The sequence below is a fragment of the Podarcis melisellensis genome (assembly GCF_964234715.1).
Source record: "Podarcis melisellensis genome assembly, chromosome: 3".
Taxonomy (NCBI): Eukaryota; Metazoa; Chordata; class Lepidosauria; order Squamata; family Lacertidae; genus Podarcis; species Podarcis melisellensis.
Window position 1 is genome coordinate 114,899,816 of NC_138530.1, and position 12,477 is coordinate 114,912,292.

The following is a 12,477-nucleotide window of genomic DNA, read 5'->3' on the forward strand; positions in this document are numbered from 1 at the left end:
AGGAGTTCACCCCGTCGCAGGGATTTGAACCGCCAACCTTCTGATTGGCAAGTCCTAGGCTCTGTGGTTTAGACCACAGCGCCGCCTGCGTCGAAAAACATAGTTGAACACAAAAGCTGTTTGGGTACAATAGACTCCACAGTGTTAGCCCAATGAGGAATTTAAGTTATTGGGAAGCCCTAGAGGCAAAACCAGAAAATATGTGTGAGCAAAATACTGGACTTATAACCCAGAAGAAGAACAAAACAGAAACAAATAATGTCTAGAGGAGATATTTCCTTCATAGTAATATAATGAAAAGGGTGTCCAATGTATCTCAATAATCCCAACAGTTTAATAGTTTTTTTTCTTAAAACAACAATGTCAGAACAAGTAAATAAATAGTAAGTAAGTACAGTAAATATTTGCACAATAAGAGATAAAACCAACCTGGGTCAGAAAGAACCTCATTGGGTAAAACCACTCCTAGGGCCTAGCGAACTCATGCAGTGCATTATAATGTTTTTTTGTGTAATTGAGAATCCCCAGGAAAAATAACATCTTACAAAGGCTGAGCCCAAACTTCTCCTGTAGAGCAAATAGCTCTATATAGCATGTGAGTAAGGTATAATTGAACAATAAACTGATGAATATAAACTGCAGACAGTATTTAACTAAATAATTGTGTGAGCAGAACAACCTCTGCTTGCACAACAGGACTTCTCCCTCTTTCCCCCCTGCATGTGCCCTATGCCATCCCTTAATTTGCAGAGGTATGATGAAAACCCCAGAACAGATGGGAGGAAGGAGTTTCCTTGTACAATTCCACTTGTGCAATAACTTAGTTGAATCCCACCCAATATTTTGGGGTTGGTAATGCAGAGTGCATGGTTCAATGGAAAACCACACACCATATTGATAATTCATGCTTTTCTGTTTGAGCATGCCTTTTCTCGCTCCTTTTCTGTCCCTGACAGAATTACTTGAATCAGCCCTTACTGTGACACCAGGCAGATAGTGGTTTAAGGTTTCCTCATCCATTGCATTATTGAAATATATATTGCAATAGTTGTGACTGTGGCCAAACTTTGACTGCAAGTCGTGTCTGCAGTGAGCCATGACACCTTACCTTTGCTGGTGCATATAGTTGCATCACTTTTTACGCAAGGTGAGAGTACAGGCTGGTATAATGGCTTCAGCTCCACCCTTTCCAGAACCTTGACTTGTCTTGATTCTTGTTTCGCCTTTGTAGGACACAGTGCTGTTGACTTGTAAATGGTGATATTTTTCTCTCTTCTCCCGTTTAGGATGATACGTACACAGAAAGCTACATCAGCACAATTGGCGTGGACTTTAAAATCAGAACTATAGAGTTAGATGGGAAAACAATCAAACTTCAGATAGTAAGTATCCCCTGTTCTGCTTGGTGAATCTAATCTAGTTCATGGGAGGAATTCAACATTGTGCCAATATGATTGTCCCTTCAGTGCAATCTCTCCTATGTGCTGTTCTTGGGGGGGGGACACACACCCCCAGTGCTGATTTGGGACAGGGGGCGGGTGAAGAGAAGGGGTCAGCCCTGTACCACTATTAGGATTTATTGTGCAACTGTTTAGTTGAATCCAGCCCCATTTGTTAATTTCTGTAGTGCTATAAAATGGTTAAATATTAGAAGTAGGAGCTGAATGGTCCAAGTGCTTTACTGCTGCTAATCAGATAGTTTGGGGAATTGTGATTTTTTACCCATGTTTAATTAAAATGCAGTCTGGTGATTTCAAGTCAAGTGTTGTTATTATTATTCTTGCAATGCTTGGCCTAACAATTCGTTCCCGTTGATATGGTTCCTGCTCCAGTTTTAAAACTGGAAACTTGTTTGGTTTCTGACTTAAGTTCCTGCTGCTATGTTCTGACTCCCCGAAGCAAAATAACCTGCTTTTGTCTGTGCTGGGGAGGGGTAGGAAACCTTGTGCAGAAGCCAACAATTAACCCTTATAGGCTCTTTTCCAGGGAAAACTTTTCATTTCAATCAACTTGACTGCTGTTTGTATTCTCTGCTAAGCAAGGCGATATTTCTAAATTAAACAATTGGCAAACTACAAGTCTGGGAAATCTGGTGTATCTTAATGTGCTAAATGCAAAGAGACTTCTGCAATGATGCAATTAACAAGCTCCATTTACCCTGAACACAGTGAAAACCAAGTGCAATCATGACACTTTGGGATATACTAGGGAGCAGCAGACTAAGGAAAACGCAGTAAGATTCAGAGCAGGGGTGGGGAACCTGGACCCTCCAGATATCGCCGGACCCCTGGACCTGCGGCCAAGCTGGCTAAGGCTGATGGCAGTTGGGAGTTAATTTGGAAGGACACAGGTTCCTTACTCCTCTTGGAGAGCTTATATCCTTGGGCAATATTAGAGATGACTTAATAGGGCAGAATAATTTGGTCGTGAGATTGCACGTGGTTATGGCTGTGTTATTTGCATAAGGTTCTACTCTATTTCTTTACTAAAGCTAATTTTCATATGTTATCTAATGCATTTCCCTGCTATAGCCCATTAAGAGCCTGTTCATGTTAAGCCAACTATCTGTCAGTGGTTTGTATTGTTTGCAAATTTGTATTTCTTGAGGTATGCCACCCCTTTTTCCAGCTATGCTTTCTAATTGGGGTAGGGGAAATGCTTGTGTTGGACACCTCAGGTGCACAGTGGACTAAACTCAAGGTTCTGCAATCCTCTTACGTAGAATCAAAGTCTGTCAAAATATTTGATACAGTGAGATAAGATTCTGTATCTGAAATGGTTAAGGATTAAGGCTGGGGTTAGCTGTGAAAGGCCTATGCAGAAACAGTAATAGGGCTGTAGTGTCCCCAGGGTGGATTTGGTTTAAATCAAATCGATTTAAATCACTAGTCAGTAAGAATCGATTTAAATCACTTTTTTTATAGAAAGACTCATTCTTGCTGGTATAATCTTAATATTTACAACCAGATGAAGATTTCATTTTTGGAATCATAAATTTTCAGAGTAGTTTTTATATAAAAAAATACTGATTTGGTTATACTATTAGAAATACGTAGACAGATAATTATGAAATTATTGTGAGGTTTAATAAGTTAACTGTTTATATTTGGACAACTTTTCTGCTGTGTTTTATTGGAAGGAGAAAAATAAAATCATTTCCTTAATAACAACTTAAATAATTTCTTTAAAACAATAACATTATAGCATATGTTTCCATGTTTGTTAACTGATGTGGTTAAACATTAAAAAAAAACAAAAAAAACTTAGACTGAGCAGTGTTAGAAAGGCTATTTACCACAAGGCGCCTGGAACCTGGGTTTCAGTCACAAAAATACATGAAAAACTTCAAACTTCTGTATTTCCACCACCAACCATCCCTTTAGATTTGCTTCTACATTCAGGTGCCTATTCTGTACAGTTAAGTGTTAGTGCAGTTGCTGAAACCCAGTGGGATTGGATAGAGGTTGCCAGCCTTGAAGTGCCTTCAGCGCTTGCCTCAAGTCTGAGGCACACAGACATGCAACTGACTTGCATAATTATTACACAAAGATCCCAAGACTTGCGGAGTATTCTGCTCACAAGGTTGCACTTTTATTTTTACTGCTTCACACTTAGCTACTTGTGCAGATCTATTCCACTCCAAACCATCTATTCATTGAACCTTTTGGAACTTAGCATTTAAGAGGGAAGGGGTCGATTCTGTGTATATAAATTTGCAAAGGAACAATGGGATTAAGGTTTTCCCCTCAACTCTGTATATTTATTTCATAACATTTTTCCTGTGAAGAAAAGGCATGTTATCTCTGCAGACACAAATTCACACTTTTGAAAACTGCAAAAACAAGCATCTGTGATAATACATTCTGCTTAGAAAAACTGCCCCAAATAATCTTACAGAAACCTCTGGAAGATCATGATGTTGTGATGGATTAATGGAATTCATTTACCAAAAAAATTAAACATTGCATATAAAGCCTCATGCTACATAATTGAAAACAAATCTTTATTTCCTGATGAATAGCCTTTGGATTATAATGTAACTTAAATAGAAAATTATCTTTAGAATTTTTTTTCCTTCAAAAGCATTTTATTTTTATAAATCCAATTTAAATTAAAAAAACTGATTTATTTATTTTATTTTAAAAACTTTGATTTTTATCCACCCTGAGTTTCCTTAAGATAGTGGATAAATAGCTGAAAAGGTATATGCAAGCAGGTTTAGGAAGAAATTTAGGTTGCTTATAGAAGCTGTAAATCTCCTGAACACTTGGAATTATAAAATTGGAAGGGACTCTGAGGGTCATCTAGTCCAACCCTTCACAGATGGCCATCTAATTTCTGCTTTAAAATCTCCAATGAAAAACGTCCACCACCTTCCAAGGGAGTCCATTTCACTGTTGAATTCTTACTGTCAGAAATTTCTTCCTGGTGTTTCATTGAAATCTCCTTTCTTGTAACTTGAATCCATTTGTATGGGAAGCAGAAACCTATTTGATAATGTGTGATCAAAATTGGACACTAATTCCACATATGACACAGGCTGGAGTGTTTTAGTGGCACTTCTAGTCATAGGACTGGCTATAGCATAAGCAGACCTGCATTGCTCCACAGCTGGGCAGAGCAGCAACAAACCATGGTTTATATATGTACTGAAATGCATGATAGTGGTGCAGTCTTGTCTTGTTCTTTGTATTTATGGTCTGTCCATAGCTGACGTAGAATTTAAAAGGACTTTCTCAAGTTAGGTTCTGCATGACTTTTGGTGACACTGAGAATGGAACTTTCAAATTCTGAGAACCTTTGGCTATAAATGGGGAAGGGTCGAACCGGGTGCAGTGTTAGAAAAGCTATTCACCACACGGTGCCTGGAACCTGGGTTTCAGTCACAAAAATAAAATGGCTAGTCACTATTCCCCCCCCCCTCCAAAAAAACCGTGATAGCACTTTCTTTTTTTTCCTTTTTTTTGAAACGCATGTTCTAATACACAATTCACATCAGAGGGAGAGAGAGAGAAAAGAGTTGCAAATACACACACATGCACACTCTCACACACGGAGAAAAAAGAGGTGTGAACAACTGCTAAGCTGAGCTCTTCGGGTTTAATGTGTTGGATTGGGCTGGAATCATGAGAAAATGACTCTGTCTGGTAGAGAAACACATGCAGCCCCAACCCAGAAGCAGCCCCCGCCCCCAGCTGCAACTTCATGCAGACTTATTTAGGAGGGGGCCCATCCACTGTCCCTCAGACCTTGTGGGGGGCCGGACTATATTTTGGGGGAAATAATAATGAACACATTCCTGTGCCCCACAAATAACCCAGAGATGCATTTTAAATAAAAGGACACATTCTACTCATGTAAAAACACACCGATTCCCGGACTGTCCGCGGGCCGGATTGAGAATGCAGTTGGGCTGCATCCGTCCCCCGGGCCTTAGTTTGCTTACCCATGATCTAAACCAGGGGGTTGCAACCTTTAAGACAAAAAGAGCCACTTGGACCAGATTCCGAAGAAAAAAAAACCTGTGAGCCGCAAAACTTGTCATTATAAAAATAACTTTTTTTGTCACTTTTTTATTAATATTTCTTTGTTTGACCCCTCAGAATTACTCCTCCTCATAGAAATAAACGTTAAATTAACAAGTTACCTTTTTGCGTGTGTGTGTTCTTCACTCCCCTTCAAAACAGTGACCAGCGTACATGCCCCCTTTCAATGCAGTGACCAGCGTACATGCCCCTTACAATGTAACGGGTGGGCGGGAAGGCGACTTCACAGCCAGTACAGCACCCGCCACAGTGGGGAGTGTCTGGGCGCACAATGCGCCTCCTCCCCTCGCTAGTATCCGCCCTGGAGCCACGGCAAAGGTGTAAAAGAGCCACATGCGGCTCCGGAGCCGCGGGTTGCAGACCTCTGATCTAAACCAACATATAAGGCACTTTCCCCTCTCTGTGCTGCCTGGGGAACTCTCTCCTTCAGTGGGCTCACCTTTCCTCCCCTGTCCCTCTCAGCATAGTAGTCAAATGAATCTGGGAAACTGTTCTTAATTTTAAGAGTCGGGTGAGCAGAGCTTGGGACTGCGGAAGGGAGAGCTTCCCACCCATGAAGAGAGCGGAGGGAAAGGGAGGAATGGAAAATAGGAGAAGGCAGTGGCGGCAAGAACACTCCTGCTGCCTTGTGGGGCGAGGGGGTGGCAGGGTTGGGTTGAGCCAGGGGCTCCATGGAGGGCAGAACAAGCAGCAGCTCCCCATTCACAGCGGGGGGGGGGGGGGCTCCAGGTGGCAGTCGCAAACGGCTCTTCAGCAGCAACCTCAGGGCAGTTTTTGTCTTTGCCGCATCTCCCAGCACAGCTAGGGTGCAAAATATGGGGCACGGCCGTCTGCACGCCTTTGCAAAGGCCCAGCCGCCAGTCGTGAAATGTGACTGGCGCCTGGCTAATTTTGAGCACTGACCAGGTGCCGTTCCAGTAATTTGAGGGGTGGAAATATAAATTGGGGATGTGAGGAGGAGAGAGCTTACCTTTCTGGTGTTAGCATTTTTCTTTTAAGCTGTGAAAGTAGACAGCAGCAAAGGCCATGTTACTGACTGTCTCCTGGGGTCTGTCACTTTTGCCTTGTATCCTTTTGGGGGAGATGGCAGGCACCAGGACTTCTCCTGTTTTTTAAGGTCTTAAATAATAAACGTGCAACTTCTGCAAAGATAAGCCTGGTGCATGTGACCCTCCAAATTTGCAATCTGTGCTTGATGCATTGAATGTGGGAAATCGGAGTTCTATAGAACACTTAAAAGCAAAGGCTCCCATGAGATTTCACATTTCAGTCGCCTTTGTGCTCCATGGCACAGCAGTGACCATCTAAAAGCCTTTGCACTTTCAGGACCAGTGCAGCTCTCCAAAAACTGAGGGCTTTAAATATGTAAAAAGCTTCTGAATTGTAATCCACTGAAGTTAGCAGTACAACAGCTGCCAGACCAGGGAAATTACCATGTTGCTGCTCCACATCACTGTGCTGTTTATTTCTGAGCTTCTTGGCTTCTAATTGAAGACGCATGATGGCAGGGCTGCTGCTAGCCCTCAATGTTGAGGGTTTGATCCTTCACTCTTTAAAGCCAGGTGCTATTTAGAGAGGGGGGTGCTGGGGTGGGAAAATGTACTGAGGGTCCTTGAATAGTCACATGTTTTACAGTTGACACTGTATGTATGGCAGTATCTTTCAATTTCACTTCAGTAGTGTAAAGGTGTCGTCTTTTTTGTGGCAGGTACTTCAGAGCAGTCCATAAAGGATCACTGAAAGAATTTACAGAACTCCTTTTAACTTTCCCCATCTCCCCTTTTCTCTATTGCAATAGAGTGAGCTGCATCTCTGAACAGATGCCATCTTCTAAGTTCCCTTTTGCTTTTTTGTAGTGGGATACGGCAGGCCAGGAGAGATTTCGAACTATCACTTCTAGTTACTACAGAGGAGCTCATGGCATCATAGTTGTGTATGATGTTACAGATCAGGTAAGCACTTGGCCTTTGTTTTGCCTTTGAGGAAATAGTGTCTAAAAGCTTGATTATGGTTTCTGAGCAAACCATGGGGAAATGTAAACTTTGTACATAGGTGTCAAAAGCTTGTGTGCAGAGAGGAGGCTCATATAAAGTGGTACTTCTACCCTCTGAGCCTCCTGCTCCACTTTTCCTGGCAGTCTTTCAATTATTCCTTCCTAGGTGACCAGAAAGGTGTCTGTTTTAGAGTTTACACACACACCAAATGGCTTTAAATGCAGCTTATTTACATTGCTATTGTGGCTCTCTGAAGGAAAGATCTTGTGCTTGACAAGGTCCTTTTCCTTGGCTGCAGCCACAGGAAGAAGTGATGGAGCTAAGAAGAGTGTGTTTTAAGTACCTTAGTCCAAAAATCTGTCCAGTTTTTTTTAAAAAAAAAATTGCTGGGGTGAGCTTTAAGCTAGCTTATAGCAACACTTCAAGTTCTCTTGTACACTTGTACAAGAAAAAGGCAATATTTAACACATACCTCCTTACGTTCCAGGAGTCTTTCAATAATGTAAAACAGTGGCTTCAAGAAATAGATCGTTATGCCAGTGAAAATGTTAACAAGTTGTTGGTAGGGAACAAGTGTGATCTGACCACAAAGAAAGTAGTAGACTATACAACAGCAAAGGTACGTCAACTGATTTTACAATTTTTTAAAAATAATTGCAACAGTTCTGACTTTGGATATGGGCTAAGGTGGTGTAGGGCTGGGCAATATCTGGTTTTCAACATTGTGCTATATCACCAGCAATATATATAACAATATATATGACAATGTCTGAAATAAGAATGAAGGTGGGGAGGGGAAAGCCGTTGATTCCTGGATGTGAACTTCACACCAGTTTTGGACAATGCATTGCCCAGCCCTAGCCAAGAACATTGTTCCCCTGCAGCACTTCCTTGCATTTTCTTTGGGGGGGGGGGAATTTTTTGCACTTTTAAAAACTCCCCAGGAATGTACCAAAAACATAACCATGAACAAGTGAAAGGAGAACTTCACACCCCAGGGATACCCTTGTTTTTAAAGTGTTCTGTGTCTACTTTAATTTTTTTAGAAGTGCTATTCACTAAATTAAAAAGACAATATTGCCCTTTAGTTAGAGCAACAGTTGTGTAATGATTGGCAGTTGCTCCGTGTGTGTGTGTGTGTGTAAAAAATGCCCAGTTGTTTAGTCACTCATTGAATGGGGGGGGGGGAATCAATCATTGCCCGCCCAGCTGAAAACTCAACCATTTCTTGGCTGGGGGGTGGGGGTGAAATTTAAGAGGCACTTAAGGGCCTGGAGTCAAGTTATTTCCAAGTTGGCCAGTTTCAACCAGAAATAGCAGTGGAAAACGTTTTAAAGAAGTCCATTGGGGCTACTAGGATATAGGTTGTAAGCTAGGAAATTGGGGTGGGGGGGAGAACATCTTTTCCAAGCCTGACTCCTCCTAAACCTAGTTTTGCCTAGAAGCAGGTTTGCAATTGCAGCTAAAGAATAGGAGATCAACAAGTGGTGGGGAGAGGGGGAGGGAATTATCTTTTTTAAAAAACAGGGAGGAAGTTTCTTGCAGAAGAATCACAACATAGAGGCTTTGGCAAGTGCAGTCCCACCTCCCTTTGCAAGGTCTCATGAACCAGATCCACGGTCATAATTTCCATTGCAAGAGATCCATTGCCAGACAGAGCAATGATAAGGACAGCCTCCAAAGAGAGCAGATTACAATTGGTTGTACTTAATTCCACTCCTTTTTCCTTCTTCCTTGGACAACAGGGTGCAGAGCTGCTTTAGAGCTGGCTAGCAGCCCTTTACATGGCAGTAAAATGCTTTAAAAGGTAAAGGGACCCCTGACCATTAGGTCCAGTTGCGGACGACTCTGGGGTTGCAGTGCTCATCTCACTTTATTGGCCGAGGGAGCCGGAGTACAGCTTCCGGGTCATGTGGCCAGCATCACCAAGCCGCTTGTGGTGAACCAGAGCAGTGCACGGAAACGCCGTTTACCTTCACGCCGGAGTGGTACCTATTTACTCTGCAGTAAAGGACTACATAGCCAGCTGATAGCACACTCCTTGCAAGCACAGCAACTGCTTCCACCCCTCGGGAGCAGAGTGGGGATGTATTGCATTGCCAAAAAAAATTATCAAACCTTTATCACGATCTGGACTTTAAGCTGGTTTTCAGCAGTGTATCAATAAATCACACAGTCCTAGTACCAATGATTCAAGATACGTAAAATGTACCTGGATGGTGTTGACTTCGGTAGTAAGGCATTAATATACACCTGACTTGCTCGTGTACAGTGGCAAAATGCAGAGCTACTTTATTTTTCTCCAAGTTCTGGACAGCATAAATAACACTGATATGCTTTACCTACAGGAATTTGCAGATTCCCTTGGGATTCCTTTTTTGGAAACCAGTGCAAAGAATGCAACAAATGTAGAACAGTCTTTCATGACCATGGCTGCTGAGATCAAAAAACGGATGGGTCCTGGAGCTACAGCAGGTGGTGCAGAGAAGTCCAATGTTAAAATTCAGAGCACTCCCGTCAAGCAGTCTAGTGGAGGTTGCTGCTAAAACTCTCCTCCCCATTTGCAATGAATCTGAAACCTGAACCCAACTGAAAAAAAATGCCTGAATTGTACTGTATGTAGCTGCACTACAACAGATTCTTATCGTCTCCACAAAGGTCAGAGATTGTAAATGGTCAATACTGACTTTTTTATTCCCCCGATTCAATAAAGCTAACTTCATTTTCAGAAATATGTTAAACCTTTTGTGTGCTGGTTTATAAAATGCGTGTAATCTTTGTTGCTTTTTCTTATACCAGATCGTTTCCTGTGGTTGGCTAAACTTGGAATATATTATTTTGTTCTGATCATATTGGCATGTTTAGATGTCAGGTTTAGTCTTCTGAAGATGAAGTATAGCCTTTTTTGTATCCAACAGCACAACTGTGTCTTGTCACTTTTCCATGCATAAAGTTCAGTAAGACACATGTTCTATGTAAGATCTGATTTGCTAGTTCCTTGTAGAGTTGTAAATGGAGAGATTACAATCTGTCTTTGATCCAAAGAACTGCACTAATTAGTTCTGTGCGCCCAAGGCAGGTTTGGACTCTACTTGTACCTCTCCCAGGCAAACTTTTTTTTTTTTTTAAACTGAGGCATGTTTCATTGGGGGTGGGGGGTGGCTGCCCCTGAAAGGAAAGTTGCAGATTTCCATTGGCAATGCCTTAGACCTTGGGCAATCCTAAAGTAGCTCTTTGGATCCAAGATGCTGATTTTTCTTAATACTCTGCATATAATTTGTGGCTGCAGAACATTGTAATTTGTTGCACAATATGTAACAAACTGAAGAAATGTTTAATAAATATTGTACTTATTGGAAGTAATATCAAACTGTATGGTGATTAAGTATTGTCTTAATTCTTATGGCAAAGCGGAAAGGCTTGCATTGTGCCCCAAATGTACCTTTTTATGTGCAGTAATGGCACTTTAGAACCTTTTCCTGGACCATACCTTCCCAGCCGAACAAATAACTAGCAAGTATGGCTTAAATGACTAAAAGTTGCCATGGTGTTTCTGGCGTGTATGCTATACTTGGAACACAAAATCTTATAACATTGTTTATAGAATCATAATCACTCTAAATGTACCATATTCTCCCCCTCCCTGCTCCTAAGTGTCTGGATCTTTCTAAATGATTTCATTTAGAAATACCTTGCGTCTCTTGCTCTGTCATAGAAGAGGAAAGCAGTATTTTCCTAATATATGAATGACTTCAAACTAACAAGGTGATGTTAAAATCTGATGTTATGTCTTTTCTAAATAATGTTACTTCCATTCTCTCACAATCAAATACTGTTGACTTTAATAAAACTTAGTGCAATTTATTGGTTGGCCTGGTTATGCACAAGGAAGCTGGAGCGGTGGGAACTGGTTATCAAGGAAATAACCAGATGACTAATGTAACTTTGTGCAGCAGGAAGACTCTAAAATGTAAGTCTGAGCAAAAACTCAAAACTTGATTTATTGCTACAGCGACCACGTCTTGTACAGAGAAACTAATCCATTAGTGCCTGTTATCTGGGTTTTAAAGTTACCAACTTGATTAAATAATCTCTCTTTTAAAAGAGATTAAAACTGCCATTAAGGCTTTTTTGCAAGAAAACAACCAGATGTGACTGCAAAATATGCCAGTTAGATATGTTGAGAGGCAAGTGTATTAGCAAATCACTAAAATGATTACTCATCCCAATATTGGGATAAACGTGATTTGCATCCACAACTGGAATACATAGTACCTTAAGTCTTCATACTGTTGTCAGAAGATTGAAATTACTGAAACTTTGAATATGCTCTTGAACTTCACAATAAAGTGTACTTCATAATGAGATGTGCTTAGTGGATCAATTCCTAACATGCTTTGAGGGTGATAGTGTACTGTTTTGATCAAAATGGTTCTTACGTAGAAGATATCCAGCTAGAATATTGTGTGTTCAAGGAATTTTGGTTATTCTGAAACTACTTCTGAAACCTTTCATGCAGTGAATTCATTGAGCACAATCATTTAAATTCATTTCTGAAGTGCAGAAAACACCTAGGATGCAAATAGGTTCTTGAATAAAAGTGTACGAAATCTATATACCCATTGTACTCAAATAACCTCTGGTTAACAAACTTGTAATCTGATTGCCTACTTGATTCCTCCTCGTGTGCAGAGTTAATTCAGGTTCTAGCAGGTTTAACACTAAGAACCAGGCTATTGAAGTTAAGATCCTGGCAAAGGGGAGAGCAGATCTTGCTGATGAACCCATTTTGACAACTGGGTGCCTAGCCAGTTTCACATGGTTAATGTAGGCACCATACTTTATTAGTATAACAGAGGACCCTTCTGTGCCTATTTGCTGAAGTTAAGCAGCCGGTTAATCTTGGCAAGTTCTAACCATTCTCCTGAGAGCTGTGT

General features: G+C 41.1%; 1 protein-coding gene across 1 annotated transcript in view; it reads left to right on the forward strand.

Moving 5' to 3' along the window:
- The window catches only part of RAB1A (RAB1A, member RAS oncogene family), a 28,040-nt gene extending 16,135 nt beyond the window's left edge, over positions 1-11,905 (forward strand). The window contains exons 3-6 of the mRNA XM_081906610.1: positions 1,287-1,382; positions 7,403-7,498; positions 8,028-8,159; positions 9,889-11,905. Coding sequence (XP_081762736.1) covers positions 1,287-1,382; positions 7,403-7,498; positions 8,028-8,159; positions 9,889-10,086 — 522 coding nt within the window. The 3' untranslated portion in view covers positions 10,087-11,905. The remainder of the gene's footprint in view (positions 1-1,286; positions 1,383-7,402; positions 7,499-8,027; positions 8,160-9,888) is intronic.
- The last annotated feature ends 572 nt before the right edge of the window (positions 11,906-12,477 follow it).